The 21,139-nt window shown below is 54.7% G+C and overlaps 1 protein-coding gene across 2 annotated transcripts in view; it reads right to left on the bottom strand.

Moving 5' to 3' along the window:
• Nucleotides 1-441: 441 nt before the first annotated feature.
• Nucleotides 442-21,139, bottom strand: part of Slc1a7 (solute carrier family 1 member 7) — a 50,336-nt gene continuing 29,638 nt past the window's right edge. Inside the window, exons 1-9 of one of the 2 annotated variants that reach the window (XM_076564689.1) lie at nucleotides 19,728-19,934; nucleotides 13,013-13,055; nucleotides 8,605-8,827; nucleotides 5,521-5,620; nucleotides 4,691-4,924; nucleotides 3,193-3,387; nucleotides 2,543-2,677; nucleotides 2,028-2,130; nucleotides 442-1,543 (exon numbers count right to left, since the gene is read on the bottom strand). In XM_076564689.1, the coding sequence (XP_076420804.1) occupies nucleotides 1,325-1,543; nucleotides 2,028-2,130; nucleotides 2,543-2,677; nucleotides 3,193-3,387; nucleotides 4,691-4,924; nucleotides 5,521-5,620; nucleotides 8,605-8,827; nucleotides 13,013-13,055; nucleotides 19,728-19,879 (1,404 nt within the window). In that variant the 5' untranslated portion in view covers nucleotides 19,880-19,934 and the 3' untranslated portion in view covers nucleotides 442-1,324. Of the gene's footprint in view, nucleotides 1,544-2,027; nucleotides 2,131-2,542; nucleotides 2,678-3,192; nucleotides 3,388-4,690; nucleotides 4,925-5,520; nucleotides 5,621-8,604; nucleotides 8,828-13,012; nucleotides 13,056-19,727; nucleotides 19,935-21,139 lie in introns of those variants that run through there. The other variant, XM_006977722.3, reaches the window with a different exon arrangement.

Here is a 21,139-nt window from a genome sequence, read left to right as displayed (position 1 = left end):
GATCTGTGCTGTCAGCTTGATTAGCTCAACAAAGAAGCGCCACCCAAGAGTCTGCTCTCAACTAGAGAGTGCGGGTCATGCCTTATAATCTCAGCATTTGGGAAGGTGGGGGGGGGGGGAGGGGGGGAGGGGGGGAGGGCAGGAGGATTGCTACTAACAGAGTCTACATAATGGGTGGCTAGTACTACATAACAAGATCCTGTCCTGCCAGGCAGTGGTGGCACGCGCCTTTAATCCCAGCACTCGGGAGGCAGAGCCAGGTGGATCTCTGTGAGTTCCAGGCCAGCCTGGTCTACAGAGCAAGATCCAGGACAGGTACCAAAGCTACACAGAGAAACCCTGTCTTGAAAAAAACCAAAAAAAAAAAAAAAAAAAAAAAAGACCCTGTCCCAAATCACAAAACAGAACACCACCAGCATACAGTCTTGTTACATCCACCAGTCTTGAAAAAAACAAAGACTTTTATTTATCATATTATTGCGAACACAGAAGGGACTAGTAACTCTTATTCCATTTCACCACACAAGCCTTTGTGGAGTTCGGACCCCAAGGTGCTGCTAGTCACGTGTCCAGAGACTCACCGGCTGGGCCTCCCTCCTTGTGGCCCATCTTGCCCACCTGTCCCATAGGAGGCTGGCTGGGCTCTACCCACGGGGCCTCCCAGCCCTAGTGGACATGAGTCTCCATCTTAGATGAGAGATCCGGTGGACAGAAATGGACCAGGCTGTGGTACATGGAAGGCGTTGGGTCTTGATCTGGGGATGGGCCAGCCCTTATTGGGATGGTTGTGCTAAAACCACAATGGGATGGGACAGAGGTTGACCTGACCCGGGCAGAAACAGGGGCGCGGCGGTTATATCTCCATGAGTTGGAAGCAGCGGCGGCTATGGGGACCCTGGAGAAGGCAGAGCCTCTTTGGCTGGTCCTTGCAGGCTGCCTTGTCCCCAGAAGGGAGTGGCCCAGGCTCCAAAGACATGAGAGAACATTCTAGCCCTGGTGTTGCTTCCAGTGAGCGGTTTTCGCTCTCAGGCCCCAAAACTGTTCCTCCATAGAGGCAGAGACTCACCCTGCCAGATGCTTCTGTGGGCTCATGTGGTACGAACTGTCACACCTAGGTCTTGGGCCACACGAGCCCATAGTCGCTGGCTGGGGCTCCTGCACACTGTTGTCCCTTTGCTGAGACACTATTTCTCATCAATGGCTGACTAGCCTGTCAGGGTGGAACTTGACTTGGGCTTTGTCAGCTGCTCGGGTGTATTCTGAGTTCAGCTCCTGCCCTTAGCCCGGACCCCAGGGTCTGGTCTGCCTCTGCAGCCCTGTGGGCTCACACATTGGTTTCCAGCTCACTGATCTCGATGGTGCAGTGGTCGAGGCTGGTGGTGGCCGGCTCCTCGTCCTGCTCTACCTGGACTGGGATGTGGTGGGGACACATGGGGCCCAGGGTTAGTTCCGAGGCCTCAGCCACGCTCTTCACGCAGCCATTCTGCTGGGCGGCCACGATCTCCTGCAGCGTCACTGGCTTGGCCTCACAGGGTAGCAGTTTCTGGGGAGGAAATGGGCCTTGTTAGCACTAGGAGGGGCCGAGGGTAGGTGATGCTGAGCGGTCTCAGGCTGGGAGCCTCTGAAAGGGATTTTCCTGTAAACACAGTTGGGTAGCCTTGGCGGGCACAGGCCTCTCTGTGCAAGCTGCCTTGCCTCCTGCCTCCTACTTTGGTGATGACAGACTTGCCCCAGGGTCCAGTTGGGGAACAGTAGCTCCTCTACCTGAACCTCAGCTTCCTTCCAGTGAAGTGGGTACAGCCACCTACACACACCAGCAACCCCGGATTCCAGACAGTTCCCAGCTGCCTCACAACATCCTGCGTGAGGGACTGGGTTTCTCCGAGGGAAGATGTGCTATTTTTCCCCCACTGCTTCACTGGCTAGATCTGGGCACCCTGTCAGGTCCTCCATGAAATCTGCAACCCCACCTAGCTCCATCTCCTAAAGGCTTCCTGAGGTGGGAGTGGGGGGGACACTGCTCTCACCTCAGTGCCCATGTCCTGAGCAAAATCCTTCCTGCAGATGTGGGCCATGATCCCCGCTGCCAGTGCGTCACCCAGCACATTGATCATGGTCCGGAAGCGGTCCCTGGCAAGCCAAGGTGGGCAGTGAGGCGCAACAACCCCAACAGGGAACTGGTAGAGGCCACACGCAACTGGAAAGTGTGAGGCCACTGCGCAGAAACACAGGCAGTGACCGCAGGCAGGGGTGCAGCCCACCCACCCTCAGGGGTGCCTAAGCAGCTGGGGAGACCCCTTCATGGACACAGGCCCTGTGTTTAGAGGGGCCAGACTTGGGGTCACGACCCACTACTTCTTTAGAGAATTCAAGGGGACTCTGTCTTGACTTTTGAACTCTTGAGACCCCAAGTCACACAACTGAGCTGGCGTGGATTATTGGGGTGCACCCCGCTGTGCCATACATGGCGATGCCCCCAGCCCCCTGCCTGCTGCCCTCGGCAAGGGGTGGGGCTGGGTAAGGACTGGAATGGAGCGCTTACAGAGCCCAGTCTACAGCGATGATGAGGTTGATGTCGTCGGTGGGCAGTCCCACAGAGGTGAGCACAATGACCATGGTGACGAGCCCCGCCTGTGGGATGCCAGCCGCCCCAATGCTGGCCGCAGTGGCTGTGATGCTGCAGAGGGAACAGATGTGGCAAGGACACCTGCCACAGCCCTGGCTCCGACAGGGACCAGGGTACTAGGGCCTCAGGGCCAGCCAAGGGGGTGGGGCCCGTCATGAACATCAGGGGAGTTAGAGAAGCATGTGTCTGCTCATAGTCCTTTGGCCCATGGGTCCCCATCCCCATCCTTGAGGGAACTGGAATAAGCTAGGAGACTCTGCTGTGGGAGGAAGACACTCAGATTCTGGTGGTCAACCAGCACAGCTCCACCCCGGCCTCACTCTGGGCCTGGGTCAGAATTGTGTGCTGGGACCGGCCTACAGGGAGGCCGCCTCAGGCCCTGCCCTACTGCAGCGGCCTGCACTAGGCTGGACACCAGCCTCTCTGGTCCTCAGGCCTGGCCCTTGCCTCCGCTCACCCTGGTCCCAGAGATCAGGCTTACCCCAGCACCAGCCCTGCCAGTGGCCGTCCCGTACTCATGTCCTGGCTGACCCAGGGGCCCTCTGGAGTGTGGGGTTAGTACACACCTGATAGTGATAATCTGGCCAAAGTCCAGCTCGTAGTTGTTGACCTGGGCGATAAAGATGGCGGCCACAGCCTCGTAGAGTGCAGTGCCGTCCATGTTGATGGTGGCGCCCACAGGCAGCACAAAGCGAGCAATGCGCCGGTCAATGTGGTTATTCTCCAGGAGGCACTTGAAGGTGATGGGCAGTGTGGCTGAGCTATGGGCAGAGGGGCAGGTGTCTGCCCACCACCCTCCTCCAGGATGGTCTGGGCCTCTGAAGTGAGTCACTACAGGAGGGCCAGCTCACTGGTGCCCTGACAGAAATGTGTGGCACACATGTGGGTCAGCTTGGGCTGGTCGGAGTGACCCCAGGAAGAGCACCACTATGTATCAGGCCCCCGGTTGTCCTTTCCTTCCTGTTCCCTGGGGAGGAAGGCCAAGAGTGTCTGTAGCCGTCACCCACAGAGGCGATGCCAGAGTGACTGGGCCTCGAGTCCACCCTCCCACGGGACCTCAGCAAGCTGTGACACCTGGGCATCTTGGTTTCTGTTGTACACAATGCCCAGGTCCCAGGGTGATTGGGAGATAAAGCTGTGTGGTGCTTAGAGAAGCACCTCATGTTAAATCTCTGAGGGGGGGTTCTGCTGCAGGGGTGGGGGTGCCCCTGACAGGGGTGAAACATGGCATTGGCTGGGAGTCTGGGGCCCAGGCAAGAAAGTGCTGGGGGCTGCGAGAAGCACTACCCCTTTGGCCCAGAAAGACGGGCTTCGGTCCTCACAACTCCTTCCACGTGGGGCTTGGACACTTGATCTCCGGGAAATGTTACGCCTCATAGGGCTACAGGCTCATGCATGCCTGCTGCATGCCCTTCCTCCCTCCTCTAACTATCCCAGGTCCTCTGTACTCAGCTGTGGTAAGTGGTCCCCAAGGCCAGGCATGGGGTCACTGGTTCTACTGGCTCCCCCCCCCCCCCCCCCCCCCCGCCCTCCGTGGGTTATCCCAGCCTCAGAAGCAATCCTGTGCAGGTACAAATTATTCCGGTCCACCTATGGGAATGCTCAGGCCCGAGGAGGTTCAGTGACAGCCCACCATCACATTGGCATGCTTAACAGAACCATGACTCCAGCCTTGGCTGTCCAGAAATGCTGCCAAGGTTGAAATGGGTTCTCCAGCCTGGACATCCCATATAGAGTAGACAGACAGAGTCCTGTGGTGCCCAGGGGCTCCCAGACAGGAGCACAAGGGCTGTGAAGTAAGGACCGGCCCTCCATGAAGACTGAGAAAGCTTTGGGACCATGGGCAAAGGGAGGTCTCAAGAATGACTAAGGCAGGCGGAGCCCTGAGCATCAAGTCCCCGTATGGTGATATTACCGTGGCTGTATTGCTAACCCCGGGATCTGTCTAAGGAGCCACGTTAGCACTTCCTGTGGTTCTGTGGCTGGGGATGAATGGTGGCTGGACAGACGGACAGGGTTCTGCTCCGCCTACCCCAGCCCTCTCAGCTCTCCCTCCGGAGCTACCTGGAGGAGGTGGCCAGCGCGATGAGCAGAGCTTGGAGGACTCCACGGATGAAGACAATGGGGTTCTTCCTGGTGACGAGGAAGTAGAGCAGGGGCAGGATGAGGAGGCCGTGGACCACCAACCCGCACACCACGGTCACGGCATAGAAGCCCAGCTTTTTCCCCACTGCCTTGGGGTCATCCATCTCCAGGATCTTCCCGGCGATCAGGAAGACAATGCCAAAGGGGAAGTACCTGGGGTGGCAGAGTGGCCTGAGGTTCACTTCCGGGCCCCAAGCCACCTGGCACCTTGTCACCGCGTGATCTCATCTCAAGCCCCTCGTGGCTCGCAAGGGCTGAGTGAGACTGTAACCGAGGTGCCAGCTGAGAGCCAGGCCTGTGCCATCCCTAACTAGTTCCCCTCAGGTGCCCCAACCCTAGGCAGCCTGGCTCCTCTTTGCTAGCTCCGTCCCTGCCCCTGGGGACTTCAAGAAGCTGCCTTTTAGCTCAGCAATGCCACATCTCCTAGGTGACCATGGCAGTCCTCTGCATGCCCCTCTGACCAGAAGGCTCCTACGGTCCGAACTCTTAACCAGGACGGTGGTTACTGGTTCTCACTTCCACCGTGTGCTTTCTCCAAAAGCTGGGCTAAGGAGGCTCCACAACATGGGGAAACTGAGGCCAGGAGAGCAGAAGACTAGGCTTGGTTGTGCTGGGGGCCCTGCACACCCAGGTCCAGGCTGAGCCTCCTCTCTCTCTTAAGAGAGCCCTGAGAATGGGCCAGTGATGTTTTTGTCCCTCCCTGTGTCCAGGACAGGAAGGGGGGGGGACACTCCCTGGAGGGAACTTACCACCCCGCAACGGCCACGATCTTCATGACGGACTCATTAAGGCACTGACAGAAGCTGACCAGGGGAGTCCCGCTGTCACCCATGCGGCCCAGCATGATGCCTGCAGGGTCACACAGAGAGTCACAGGTGGTACCAGGCCACCGTGCAGGTAGCAAAGCAGGGACAGAGGGGCACACAATGCAGAGTTCAGTCTTTGCTGACACCCCCGGCAGCCCTCCACGCAGCAGAAGACATTCATCCCCTTGAGATAAAATGCTCCTGAATACATTCTGACGTCCAGTCCGCTTTGACAGTAACCATTTCTCCAGCTTCAGCTGCACTTACCTGACTCCACTACACCACCCTGCTCTGCCCTTCCTCCCTGGACCCTGACCCTAGGTAGCAGGTTCTCTGCTGCCTCAGAGCGTTCCCCCAGTTTTCAATGTCTGGACATCTGGCTGTCAGTTCTCTTGGCAAGAACACACGGGGAGACTGTTCCTTGGGGTCAGCCCTGTGACGGTACCCACCATGCTGCTATTTCTGGGGAGCTCCACACTCTGAGACTGTCCTCCAAAAGCTCTGCATGCTACACAGCAGCTCGGTGACTTGCCCAGCAAGGGAAAGGGTGGACACTGAACCTTGGCATGTGGGAGAGACACTCCAGAGAAGGGCTCTGTCACCATAATCCACACACCAGTCACCGCGTGGTGATGGGGTGAAGAAGGGGCTGCCTCTTGCCTTGGAGAAGCCAAGACTTGAGGTGACATTGGGCCAGGCCTACTCGTCTGGCCTGTGGCATCCTGGCAAATGAGCCAGCTTACACTTCCCAGCTCTGTCTGCCTTCTGGCTACATCTGCCCCTCCTCACCTTCACTTGGATGAGACTTCACAGGATGAGACTCTGAGCTAATTCAGATCTAGTGTACATGGGACGTAGGTGTGACAATGAGGCACTCCAGAGGCAAGGTGACCTGAGTACCAGCCATGTCCCCGTACCAGGAAAGAGCAGGAAAGGACACAGGGATGAAGGACCAGAGGGCCTTGATTAGGACAACTGTGCATAATGATATGGATATACGAAGGTGAGGGCACTCTCAGGCACTCACAGGAGTGGGCACACTAAGTGTGCTCACAGGAGTGGGCACACTAAGATGGGCTAGTGCTGACTTGGCACACAAGAACAAACACACAGCAATACATAGTTACACTGTCCAGTGAACACTGAGAGAGTCTCAAACATTCCTGCTGCTCTGCTACCAGGTACCCTTCATTTTTTGCATCCCTCAGAGAGGCCGTGGTTGGAGAGGAGACAGCCCAGGTGCCTGCACAGTGTCCAGTCTCAGGTCTCAGCCCGTTGTGTGTCTGGCATTTTGGCCAAGGCAATCAGAGCTTTGCTGTCCATCACTGCCAACACACTCAGTCATCATCATCCAAGCATCTCTGCAGCAGGTTTCACGGATCCCTGCCCTCGATGGTCACCATGGAGGGCTCAGGCAAATGAACTTGAAGCCAGGCGGGTGATGCTGAGCCGCCTAACCCAGCTTCGGCCCGACTCCTCACGAACAGTGAGTGACTGACGCAACAGGTCAGTTGTTCACTGTGGAGCATCCCGAGCAGAGAAGTCATGACCTGGGCACCTGACTGAGCCTGGGGACAAGAAGACCTTGATGAGGGTGGGAGAGGTGGCATGGAGGAAGGACAAGAGCGGTGGGCTAGGGAGAGCAAGAGGCCTGGGCCACAGGGCTGCAGGCAGACAGAGCAGCCGGAGCACACACACCCCTGAGTTCTGCAGCCTCTAAAGCCCCATTTGGCTTCTGTCCCAGGGCAGCCTAAGGATCTGGCTTTTTTGATCCCGAGGTCATACCGGAGGGGACAAGAGCACACGAGGCAGGGAGCCTCTAGGCAGCTGATGCAAGGTCCAGATGGCCCCAGGGTGGTAGTGATGGCAGAGAGAGAGAGAGAGAGAGAGAGAGAGAGAGAGAGAGAGAGAGAGAGAGAGAGAGAGAGAGAGAGAGAGAGAGGAGGCAGGCTGGCAGGGGCGGGGTGGGGGTGGGGGGTTGCTGAGGTCAGACAGAATGTGGCCCAGATGTCTCATGTACACAACAGGACACTGAACATGCTCTGTGAGGATGAAATGTTGTGGAAAAGCCAGGGAAGCAGGGAGGCAGCCACGCCAGGGCTGGTGCGGAACACGGAACACTTCTCCAGACATCGGGGCGGGAGCTTCCCCAAGGAAGGGATCCTGTGTGTGGCAGTGGGGGGGGGGGGCACCTCTACCACACTCAGGATCCCTTCCTTGGGGAAGCTCCAGCTCCCTCCACCACTGCCACACACAGGATCCCTTCCGGCAGAACATCGGGAAATCTGAAGCTGTAGAGTTTAGGGGGCTCTTTAAGAGCAAGAATGTGGGCTGAGGTGGCTTACACTTATAATCCCATTTGGCAGGTGGAAGCAGGAGGGTCAGGAATTCAAGGCCATCCTCGGCTACAAAGTGAGTTTGAGGCCTGCCCAGGCTGCATGAGGCATGGCCTCAAAATAAACAAAACAAACAACAAACAAAAACAACCTAAACTATATTCATTGTATACAGGTATGAAATTTCCAAAAGAAAAAGTTCAAAAACAAAACACAAGCAAACCTAAGAATATAAAACTACCCCCACCGCACACACATGCACACCATCACAACAAAAAAGGCGCTTGCCTTTGAAGGTTCACATACAAATAAGGACCCCAAGTCATGCCCTTCGTGGATTAAGTAAGTAAATCACTGTGGTTGGAGGGACTTTGGAGACCCAGAAAAACACTTGCAAAGGGAAAGACATGCTCAGGGAGGTTACTACGAGCCCCAAGAGACGACACACACAGCTCTGGAGAGAGAGGCAGCTACGGGAAAGCCCGGATGTGGATGAAAGTCTTAACGGACAGTGCCAACTCTTCGCCAACTATCCTCACGTGACTTCAGTAAAAAGGTACAAAGACAGGCTGTTGGGGGGGTCTGAGGGCTAAGAGAGATGGGGGCAGACCCTTGTGTGGGCAGAGCATTCCCAGGGCAGGAATTCTCAGCTCGAGGAAGGGGCACTGCTGGGGACAGTGACCGAACGTACCCATGGTGGCCGAGAAGATGACGATGCCCAGCACGTTCATGCCATCGCTGGTGCCAGGCTCGGACTTGTAGACAATCTCAGGTGGGGGGGTCAGGTCCAGGGCAAAGTTCTGCACACGTGAGCCGTTATCTTCCTGGACCCCGTAGATGAGGATCCGCTGAGGAGGGGCCTCCTCTGAAGCCCCTTTGGGAGACTTGATAACTGGAGTGGTCTTGGTGCGGTACTGTTGGGGAGCATGCCAACCGGGAGGGAATCAGTATCCAGTTATTACAGGAAACATCTCGAGGGCACATTTGTACGCGCCTGTGTTATGTGGATGTCAATGGACTGTCGAGGGAGGGCCTGGCGAGCTGGGATGTTACCCACCACAAAGAGAAGTCCTCCACCCAACTACACACTGTCTGCAGCTCTCTCCAGCTGTTACCTGACTCCCTCCATCAATCTACCTCCTCCTCTGCCAGAAGCTCCGTCATCCATCTCACCCCTTCCACCAGGCCGGCACCCATGCATCTGACAACCTGAAGCCCTGCTGTCCATTGGAAAAATCCAGAACCTTCTCAGAGAAAGCACCTAGGCCCGCCCGGGACCTTGTTGATGAGAAGGCCAGCTACCCAAGGTCCTCCTCTGCCCACCAAGCCATTTCTAGGGCTCGCTCCCTCATTCCTCAGATTCCAGGAGCCCAAACAAGGGGGCAGCTGTCCTTCAAAGAGCACAGCATCAAGACTATAGGCTCTTGGGGGAAGAGAGGAGTCAGTTCAGGAAATACATGGACCAACAGTGCCTGACTTCGTGTCCCTCACCTATAAAAGGGGACCGCAATTGCGTCTCCCTCGCCAGATGAAATAGGGTGCTTCCCACAGCTCCTGGCATGTGGAAAGCCCCATGTGCGGCTTACTGCTACCAACATCAGCCCGTACAGAGCTGAACCAGACACACTTCTGCTCAGGGCCTTGGGGAAGAGAGTGACTAACAAGGAGGGAGGCTTTTGACTTGGGTCTCGAAAGATGAGTGGTTTGTCAGAAGGAAAAGGCTATGCAATAGAGTACACACTCTGTAACCTGCAATAACTCCCCACACCAGGGCAGAAGGCACACTGCCCTGCCTAGCTTCCAGGGCCCTGTACCATGGTGGCTGTGTTCCCGGATGAAGATTATTAAGATGTTGGCAACTTGCTTCATCTTCACAGCTGCTCCTTGTGGGGTCCCTTTCCAGGCCCTTAGCCACCTGCTTTGTGTCCCCAGCCCAACACTCAGCCTCGCCCAGGCAAAGGATTTAGGAAAACACTAGCTGGGTTGCATTGGCAACCGGCAGACAGGAGAAAGGGTAGAGGTCTGGAGAGGAGCTGAAGTGTGGGCAAAGTGCTTGGGAACATCCTGCGTGGGGAGGACAGACAGACAGACAGACAGTACACAGGGGGCCTACTGGGGAGGACAGACAGACAGACAGTACACAGGGGGCCTACCTGGGGAGGACAGACAGACAGACGGTACACAGGGGTCTACCTGGGGAGGACAGACAGACAGTACACAGGGGGCCTACCTGGGGAGGACAGACAGACAGACGGTACACAGGGGTCTACCTGGGGAGGACAGACAGACAGACAGACAGTACACAGGGATCTACCTGGGGAGGACAGACAGACAGACGGTACACAGGGGGCCTACCTGGGGAGGACAGACAGACAGACAGTACACAGGGGGCCTACCTGGGGAGGACAGACAGACAGACAGTACACAGGGGGCCTACCTGGGGAGGACAGACAGACAGACAGTACACAGGGGGCCTACTGGGGAGGACAGACAGACAGACAGTACACAGGGGGCCTACTGGGGAGGACAGACAGACAGTACACAGGGGTCTACCTGGGGAGGACAGACAGACAGACAGTACACAAGGGAGGCCTACCTGGGGAGGACAGACAGACAGACAGTACACAGGGGTCTACCTGGGGAGGACAGACAGACAGACAGTACACAGGGGTCTACCTGGGGAGGACAGACAGACAGACAGTACACAAGGGAGGCCTACCTGGGGAGGACAGACAGACAGACAGTACACAGGGGTCTACCTGGGGAGGACAGACAGACAGACAGTACACAGGGGTCTACCTGGGGAGGACAGACAGACAGTACACAGGGGGCCTATCTGGGGAGGACAGACAGACAGCAGTACACAGGGGTCTACCTGGGGAGGACAGACAGACAGTACACAGGGGGCCTATCTGGGGAGGACAGACAGACAGCAGTACACAGGGGTCTACCTGGGGAGGACAGACAGACAGACAGTACACAGGGGGCCTACTGGGGAGGACAGACAGACAGACGGTACACAGGGGGCCTACCTGGGGAGGACAGACAGACAGACAGTACACAGGGGGCCTACCTGGGGAGGACAGACAGACAGACAGTACACAGGGGTCTACCTGGGGAGGACAGACAGACAGACAGTACACAGGGGGCCTACTGGGGAGGACAGACAGACAGACGGTACACAGGGGGCCTACCTGGGGAGGACAGACAGACAGTACACAGGGGGCCTATCTGGGGAGGACAGACAGACAGCAGTACACAGGGGTCTACCTGGGGAGGACAGACAGACAGACAGTACACAGGGGGCCTACTGGGGAGGACAGACAGACAGACGGTACACAGGGGGCCTACCTGGGGAGGACAGACAGACAGACAGTACACAGGGGGCCTACCTGGGGAGGACAGACAGACAGACAGTACACAGGGGTCTACCTGGGGAGGACAGACAGACAGACAGTACACAGGGGGCCTACTGGGGAGGACAGACAGACAGACAGTACACAGGGGGCCTACTGGGGAGGACAGACAGACAGTACACAGGGGTCTACCTGGGGAGGACAGACAGACAGACAGTACACAAGGGAGGCCTACCTGGGGAGGACAGACAGACAGACAGTACACAGGGGGCCTACTGGGGAGGACAGACAGACAGACAGTACACAGGGGTCTACCTGGGGAGGACAGACAGACAGTACACAGGGGGCCTATCTGGGGAGGACAGACAGACAGCAGTACACAGGGGTCTACCTGGGGAGGACAGACAGACAGTACACAGGGGGCCTATCTGGGGAGGACAGACAGACAGCAGTACACAGGGGTCTACCTGGGGAGGACAGACAGACAGACAGTACACAGGGGGCCTACTGGGGAGGACAGACAGACAGACAGTACACAGGGGGCCTACTGGGGAGGACAGACAGACAGACAGACAGTACACAGGGGTCTACCTGGGGAGGACAGACAGACAGACAGTACACAGGGGTCTACCTGGGGAGGACAGACAGACAGTACACAGGGGTCTACCTGGGGAGGACAGACAGACAGACAGTACACAGGGGTCTACCTGGGGAGGACAGACAGACAGTACACAGGGGTCTACCTGGGGAGGACAGACAGACAGTACACAGGGGTCTACCTGGGGAGGACAGACAGACAGACAGACAGTACACAGGGGTCTACCTGGGGAGGACACTCATGACCTGGTGAGAGTGGGGTGGGGACAAGAGGCAGACGCCTGCCTGCAGATGCTAACATCAGTTTCAAACCGCGGTCTAGAGAAGCAGCGGCGTCTGCTTCCACTATTCTAGATCCTGGACCTAGAGGGGATTTTCATGCGGTAACCGAGGGTGGAGTTTGTATGTTTTTTTTCCTGTTAAGTTTGTTTAATTATTTATTTACTTACTTACTTATTATTTATTTATTTAGGCAGAGTCTCATATTGCTCAGGCTGCCCCAACTCCCCCAAGTCCTGAGGATTACAAGCATGCTCTCAACCCTTGTTTATGTGCTGGGAATCCAACCCGGGGCTCTGACCATGCGAGGCCCCACTCTACTAACTGAGCCACATTCCCCAGGGCCTGTTTCCTGTATTTTAATCTTTTCCTAATTTCCCAGAGTGAATGTTGTTATTATTCTTATGGGGAGATTGTTTTTAGAGAGAAAGCAGGTTTAGATGCCGGCCTGGCCTGAATTCACCCCACTCTCTCGCCCTTGACTAGTAGTGTGATCTTGAGCACTGATCTACTTCTGAGCCTCAGTTTTCCCATCCAGGAGATGGGCTGGTCTTACCTTAGTGTGGACACTACTTGTAAGGATGATTGGGAGGGCGAGTGTGAACACCAGTGTGCTGAGTCAGGTGCTCAGTCAAGGCTTTCTTCTGCCCCATGGAGTTTCTTTTTGAGTAACTGGAACCCAGGACAGGGGTGTGGCCATGGGAGGGGCTAAGATATGGATCCTACCCCTGTCGCCCCCCCCAACCCCTCAGGGCATCCACCTGTAGAAGACAGGAAGGCTGCCAGCCTGTCACTTTCCAGCCAGGCCCAGATAGCCCTGCCTTCCATCCCCTCCTGCCTCTCCCTCCATAGCCAGGCTCTGCTCACCTGTTTGAATGTGGCCTCTACCAGGTTGGCTGGGAACATGTTCCTGGGAAGAGAAGAGAGGCAGGAATTAAGGATTCCAGTGCAAGCACGGGAGGCCTTCGGGCGAAGAGGGTGTCATCAGAACACACCCTTGGTAGTGGGCAGTGGAAGCCTCTCATGAGCCCCACCAAGGTGTCTCTTCCCCATGCCCCTGGTCCCCACTGACTCTTAGAATGTCCTAACCAAACATTGTTCTTTCCCAGTCCCAGGCCTTGCTCACACTGCTCCCACAGACTGGCATGACATCCTTATTTCCCCGACTGCTTAACTGCTAGGCAAATGAGCACGTTTTCCCCAGCCAGGTGTCTGACTCCTAGGCAGGCCTGTGGCCTTTCTGTACGTGGGTCGCCTTGGCAACTCATAGATGTTTATCTTCCCATGAGATGGCCTCCTAAAGGCAAATCTCCAGTTGTCCCTTCCATCCTTTTGTTTATTTCTCACTGTATAGACTTGGCTGGCCTGGATCTTACTATGTAGACCAGGCTGGCCTCAAACTCATAGCGATCCACCTGCCTCTGCCTCCCAAGTGCTGGGACCAAAGACGTGTGTCACCACACCTGGCTTCCCCTCTATCTTTGATAACCTTTGTGTGTGCGTGGGCCCAACTCAGACTGGACACGCACATGAACCATTATTGACATCCCTTACTTGGGTCAGAGATTGACCCGAGAACTTCCCTAGAGCTCCCAGTTTGAGGATGCTGTGTTAGGAGACATCAAAAGGTCTCAGAATGTGCATGACCCACACACAGGCACATGCCGCCTGGCTGTCAATCATCTCCGGTCCTTGTGCATGCCTCGAGCCCAGGAGTGTGACATCAGGAGCTGCTGTACTGCCTGGACGGACTAATGACAGGAAAGACCGCACATTTAGTGCACACACAGTGAGTGTGCTCCCCAAAAGTGTTTGACCGGCAGTTGGTTGACTCTGGGGGACATGAAACTCACGCCAGTGGAGAGCTGACCTCATCTTATAAATATTTATTATAAGGCTAAAGGTGGAAGGGCTTTTGTCCTGCTAGATATGAAAATATACTAGACAAGTATAATTGTTATCAACGCAATGCACTATACACACAACAATATGACAACCCACACCACAGAGCCCGGAGCATGGGGCAGAACCTTCAATGGCTAAGCATTTCATGGTGTGTGTGTGTGTGTGTGTGTGTGTGTGTGTGTGCAGGTGAGTGCTGCGGCATGTCACGGAGTGTCATGATGTCAGAGAACAACTTGTAGGAGTCAGTTCTCTCCTTCTGCCTTTTGTGGGTTCTAGGGATCAAACAAGTTGTCAGGCTTGTGTGGCAAGTAGCTGATGAGCTGGCTTGCCAGTCTATCTATCTATCTATCTATCTATCTATCTATCTATCTATCTATCTATCTATCTATCATCTATCTATTATCATCTATTATCTATCTATCTATCATCTATCTATCCACTTACCTATCATATATCTACCTACCAATTATCTATCTATCCATCTACCATCTATCTACCTATCTACTTATCATCTATCTAATTATCTATCTAATTAATTATCTATCATTCATCTATCTAATTTCCTATCTATCTAACTATAGACAGGGTCTCACCATGTACCGCAGACGGCTCCCAAACCTGCCATCTTCTCAAGTGCTCAGATTACAGGCATGTGCTACGGTGCCCGGCCCAACAAGCACTTCATATTTGGAAAGCTGCTTCACAAGCCAGTGAGGAATTAAAGGATTCACCATTAGAACGGAACAGCTGACCAGCCATTCTGAAAAGTTGTCCCCTCTGTCATTTAATGTCTTCCACCAGAACAAATTCCACTTGACTTCAGGACATAATTTTTTTCTAATGAAACAGTAAAAGTCTAGTGGATAATTGGTTAATATTTTATAACCTCCTAAACATGGAAGTACTCACTAAGAACAAAGTGGACAACTCAACTGATTTTACTCATTGAAAAGAAGACATTCCTCGGTTCACTAAGCCGTCTTGGCTGGGGTCCCGGAACAGAAAAGGATATTCATGGAAAAATTGGTGATATCCAAATGGAGTTCTGTAACAAACTGGAATGGTGGCACAAGCCTGCAACCCTGGCACTGGAGAGGCGGAAGCAGGAAGATCAGGAGTTCACGTCATCCTCAGCTACCTGATGAGTTCAAATCCAGTCTGGGCTACCTGAGCCCCTGCCCCAAAAGGCTGAACAGACCAGGTCCCTATAGTTTAGTTCAAGGTGGCCCAGTTCCATTTCTTAGTTTGAAAATTCCTGCGGTTGTAGAAAATGCTAACATCCGGGTCACTGGTGAGGATAGGTAGGATTTATTTTCTTTGCTACCCTCTGAAAACTTATAATTATAGCAAAATGATGATCTGAGGGAACAACAAGATGCTTTGTAAGGTTACAATGTAAATGAAATTATAAAACAAATGATAGACAAGCTGGGCATCTCAATGGCCCAAGTAATCAGCCAGCATCTAAAACCATTTTCAACAATTCCTGCTTTTCTTCCATCTCCACCAGCTGTCTTCTCTCTCGGGAATCTCAGCTCCCTAGAGGGTAGGGGCGTGTTCTTTTTCCCTGCCCTGCTCCTGGAATGTAGTAGGCACTCTGAAAATATTTGCTGCTCAAGCAAGCGGGTCACAAAACATTAACACTTCAACAAAGAAAGACAGAGATACACCCACCAATTCACTTCACAAAAGAAGATGTGCAAATTGCCAAAAACATTTTTTTTTAAATGTTTTGTAAAATGACAGTGCACTCACTGGGGAGGTGGAGGAGATGGGGTGCTTTCAGGTGGCCGCTGCAGTGACCTTTCTCTAAGACACTCGCACCTCTGCCCTTCAGGGCCCTTCTAGGAAGGTTGCAGATTGGAGATGCTCTTGTTCCGGCTTCCCGGAATGGGCTGTGATAACACACTCCCGCTCCCTGCCTGGCTCGCCCTCAGCTCACTTGTCCTGGCAATTCTCTTCTTTCAAGTTTCAGTTCACACATGAGAGAAGCTGCGCACGTGGACGTGAGTGTGCTTCCTTTCCTAAGCCTCCTCCCCAGCGGCCCTGGCCAGAAGCGGCGGCGGCTGCCGTGTTTGTACTAAGATTCAGGCTCCGTGGACACATCTGGCCAGAGGAGGAGGGGGGAGGAGCTACCCAGGCAGAGGCTGTCCTCGGGAGAGTATTCTGTGACCCGCCATCACTCCCCCTCCCCCAGGGGTCTCGGTTTCGTCACCAGGGAGGGGAGAAGCAGAGGTCAGGAGCTGGGATCCCGTTGAGTGAGCTGGAAGCTAATGTCTGTCATCAGATTGCACTGACTGTCAGTGTGGAAATCTTGGTCAGGAGCCCCCAGGAGAATCAAGGGACTTAGGAGGTGGTCAGCCTTAAAGAACAGGCTCTAGCCCAAGAAGAACTCAAGAGCCAAGTGTGCACACTCCTTCAAGACTTCTTTAGCAGGAGGCCACTTTACAAGGGGGAGCACCAGTGTGCATCCCCCTCCTTCCTTGCTCAGGGAGGCCTGTTAGGGTACGAGACCCTGTAGTGGGTAGCCATTCCAGCTTGGATCTGGAAGTTCCAACCCCCATTGAGACTCTGGCAACTGTCACGCCTACGAGGCGGGGCCGGGGGAGGCGCCTGGAGACCCGAGATCTGGATGGGCGAGCTCTCTCTCTGTGTCGGGACCCTGAATGACAGAGCTCCAGAGAACACCGCTGGACTGCGATACACCTTCCCCAGACCCTGTGACCTACCTTTCCCTTTTTGTGAGTTGTCCACTAAATAAATCTTCCTTTTAACTAAGTGGAGTGGCCTTAATAATTTCACCAATAAGACCCACAAGGCCTGCCCGTCAAACCCTGACGCCTGTCCTCTCGTGTCCTTAATGGGACAGCCCCAAAGATGAGGGGAAGTCACTAAACACCATCCCTAAAGAATGGCTTTAGCCTAAGACAGTGGTTCTCAACCTTCCTAGTGCTGTGACCCTCTAGTACAGTTCCTCATGGTGTGGTGATTCCCAACCATACAATTATTTCATTGCTACTTCATAACTGTAATTTTGCTGCTGTTGTGAATCGTGATGTAAATATTTTTGGAGAGAGAGGTTTGCCAGAGGGATTATGACTGACCCACAGGTTGAAAACCACTGGTCTAGAACCCTTGTGTCCTTTCCTCCAATTTTCTTCACTCTTCCTGGAATGCAGATGAGTCAGCTGGAGCTTGAGCAGCCTTCTTGGGCCATGAGACATACTGATGATGAGGTCCAGGAGCTAAACACAACCAAGTACACAGGCGGCCAAGCATGAGCTCCTGGGGACAAGGAATGGCCCGCTTCTGAGACAAAGCTTTCCCTCACCGAAGCCTCCAGGGCCTCGAGTCTCCCTTAACTCGCAGCCAGTGAAGTTCTCAGCTGAGATACAGACTCATCTTAGTCACCAACAAACTTCCCAGCAGACTCAATTAAGACTTTTGAGCCGGGCGTTGGTGGTGCATGCCTTTAATTCCAGCACTCAGGGGGCAGGGGCAGGCGGATCTCCATGAATCTGAGGCCAGCCTGGTCTACAGAGCGAGTTTCAGGACAGCCAGGGTTACACAGAGAAACCCTGTCTCAAAAAACCAAACCAAATCAAAAAAAACCAAAACCATACTTTTGATTGTTAATTGGGAAAATGCTCATTTTCTGTTGGTCCTGAATTCTTACAGGAGAACTCCTCCTTTATCCCATGAGGCCTGTGCCCTGGTAGCAGCTACCTAAAAGCATAGACAGAATGTGGCTGGGGATATGAACAGTCACACCTGCAACTCTGAGTGTCTAGCCTGGGCTCCCTGCCAAGGCTACCCTCCATATCTGCTCTTTGTGAGTTCTCACTGAGATGGTTCCAAACACACTCCCAACCTGGGATTGCTCCTTTTCAAGAACGGCTCCTGAGCGGCTCATCCAATCCTCAGGATGCTAAAGAGGAGCTCCACATGGAGCCAAGTTATTACTTAATCTCTGTGGTGTTTTAATAAGGTGGAAAAAGCAGCAGCCAGCTCTGATTAGTGCTCTGCTCGGACTTCCTGAGGCCGCCCTGGGAGCCGACGTCAAGGTTCTGACTTGGAGCCCTGGGAAATGAATTAATGACTTGGCAGGTCAGCCAGGGACACAGTCTGTAGCGATCTGGAATCATCTTGGAGACACGAGTACACATCTTTGCCTCGTTTCCCTGTGTGACCAGCCTCTTGTCTTTCTGACATTTCACATGGTCCCTTGTGTCCCCAGGTCCCCAGGGCCTCCATCCTGGTCATAGGTGTTCTTACTCCATCAGCATCATTTAGCAGATGCCTGCTCCGGGCTGAGGTAAAGCGGCTCTGGGCCCTTCACTTACTCCCAGAGCTTCAGACAGTGATGTCCATGCACTTTCCTCCTCTGACTGTTGGGGATGGTGCTCAGTCCTGATGTGGGGACTCATATTTGTTCCTCTAGTTCTGGGCACAGTGCTTTCACCCAGAGACTTAAAGATGGGCTGCCTCCCCGGGCATCCCGTGCCTAGAGTCACATCCTGTCTACCCTCCTTGCTCCTAGTCACCATTCCCGACATCACCAGCTTCTCATTTCTTTTTCTTTTCTGGTGGTAGGGATTAAATCTGCAGCCTCACGATACGAGACCTGTGCCCTGCCACTGAGCTCCACCCCAGGCCCAGCATTCCATGTTTGAGGCCTGAAAGCCAAGCCAGACCTGGCATTTACAGTGTTTGAGGTTGAATTCTGCCAGTGAGCTCTGCGCCATAACCCACCTCCAGAAGTTTCTGCTCACACCCCGCAGCCTCCACTTGCTCGCTGTGGGCCTTGTGTGTGCAGCTGCAGACTTAGAAGGGGCCCTGGAAAGAGACCCACCAACTCAAGGCCACAGTGGCTTCTGGTGGGCGGGAAAGGAGGTAAGACCTCAGGGATCGAAGGTGGTGGTTCGGCACCCGAGAAGCATGCCACCTCCCCTGCAACCCCCCAGTTCCACAAAGATGTGGGGCCACTGGTGCCCAACCGCACAGCTTTGCAGAGCCTCCACGCAGAAGGACTGACTTCACCGTTTGAGAAGCCACCAAGAGCAGACCAAGGCCGGAACATTTGACTCCGACACATGTGTGGAACCCAGAGCCTGGTAGCCCTAAGCAGGGAGGGCGAGTCGGGAGGGCTGGGCTCCCTGCACATCAGCTGCCCTTCCCACCCCGTGGAAAAGCTGTTTTGAATCACAGGGTCTGAGAAGTGATGGATCACAGGAGCATACTCCTAGAAATAACAGCTCTTAGAAGGAGTTCTCTCACAATTCCTCTTTCCTTGGCCTCCAGTACACCTGCTTCTCCTCCTGCCCTGCCCTGTCGGCCCCAGGCAGCCCACCGAGTCCTCGGGGTGCAGGCTTTTCCTGACTAGCAGAGGCTGCTCCGGAGACTTAGACCCTAGCTGCTGTGCCGGCAAGACAACCTTGTATGAAGTACCGAGCTGCTTGCTTCTCTAGGTTCCTGGACAGGCCTGTAAGACCCGCCACCGCCAGGGGTGGGCGGGTGACAGGAAGAAATAGAGAAATCTGAGGGTGTGATAGTGTCAGGTAGTGAGAGGGGCGGGGCAGGAAAACTCAGCTAAGTGAAGATGAAAGATCAACACAGCAGGAAGTTGGCCCAGAGCAGAGACCTCAGCAAAGCAAAGAATGGAGGCATGCTCACTCACCAGGAAAGGCTGCGGGCGCAGAGAGGCAGGGACAGCATGAAGGCAGGGACACACAGGACGAGGCAAGATCGCCTGAGGCTGGTGTGGCTGGAGTCAGGGCAAGAGTGGAGCTCAGAGGCCCTGAGTGAGGCAGTGGAGAGGGAAGGAGGCATTGTGATGGCTGTAAGCCACCGACACCGAGGGGACAGCTTGAAGGCAAGCTGTGGACACCGAGGGGGTGTGGCTTGTAGGTGCGCAAGCCGTGGACACCGAGGGGGTGTGGCTTGTAGGTGAGCCGTGGACACCGAGGGGGTGTGGCTTGTAGGTGCGCAAGCCGTGGACACCGAGGGGGTGTGGCTTGTAGGTGCGCAAGCCGTGGACACCGAGGGGGTGGCTTACTGAGCTGCTGTGCTGAAAACACATCAGACTGGAGCAGAGAGAAAGCAGGGGAGCCCACTGGACTCTCAAACAGAAGGTGGCGGTGAGAACGGCAAACACGGCACTGAAGGGCCATGGTCTGGTCCAGTTTTGAAGGGAGAGTTGACAGCATTCAGAGGAGTGGATGCGGGGGCCGGAGAGTGGGCGGTGCGGAGGGAGGTGGGTGGGGCTGAGGCCTTTTGCTTGGACCTGTTTGCTCGGAGATGTCATAGACAAGTGTGTGCTAGAGCCAAGAGGTGACACTAGAGGTTGACAGGTTGCACCAAAACTGGAGCTCACTGGTGTCTCGGGACATTCAAAGCCATGGTGTGGGATGTCATGTCACCTGGCTTACAGAAGCCTCGTGCTTCAGTTCCATCCCTTCAACCTGCATGGTAAGAAAGTGCCCAGGCCAGCTTCTTCCCACAATGGCTTCTCCCCACGTTGCCATTCTGAGAAAACAGGACTGGCCTCGAAGCACAGAGACCATGAGCAGCCTGCAGAACTGTCTCAGCCAAGCCGTCCCGGGCCCCTGTCACCCAGACCTTCTGCCTCCTGCAGACCCTGAGTGGGCTCAGTCGGAATCAGCAGACCCTTCCTGCCGACTGCAAACCCCGGTTTGACATTTCAAGCCCATCAATCAGTTCCAGACGGGTTGTTACACAGCACCAACTCGCTGACACACAGGATAGATACTCCCACGGAGAGGGAGAGAAGCTGAGCGTGGCCATCAGTTCCCATGAGGGAGGGAAGAATGTTCCTCTCTAACTCCGGGACCCCGGCTGTGTCCCAGGATTTGAGGAACGTAGAGGCTTGTGCCTGACTCATATCCAAAGACCCTGGGAAAGGCTTGCACGTCTAGCAAAGATAAACACACTTCCCGTGGGCCAGCCCTTACAGAGTGGACCCTAAGCAAGAGGGCAGCCCAGAGGTAACCCGGGCTTAGGGGCTGACCAGAGATATTGCCTGAAGGGAGCATTCTAAATGCCCAGATGGAACAGGGATTATTTTAGCGG

Source organism: Peromyscus maniculatus, chromosome 2 (assembly GCF_049852395.1).
Source record: "Peromyscus maniculatus bairdii isolate BWxNUB_F1_BW_parent chromosome 2, HU_Pman_BW_mat_3.1, whole genome shotgun sequence".
Classification (NCBI taxonomy): Eukaryota; Metazoa; Chordata; class Mammalia; order Rodentia; family Cricetidae; genus Peromyscus; species Peromyscus maniculatus.
This window is presented reverse-complemented; position numbering and strand designations above follow the sequence as displayed.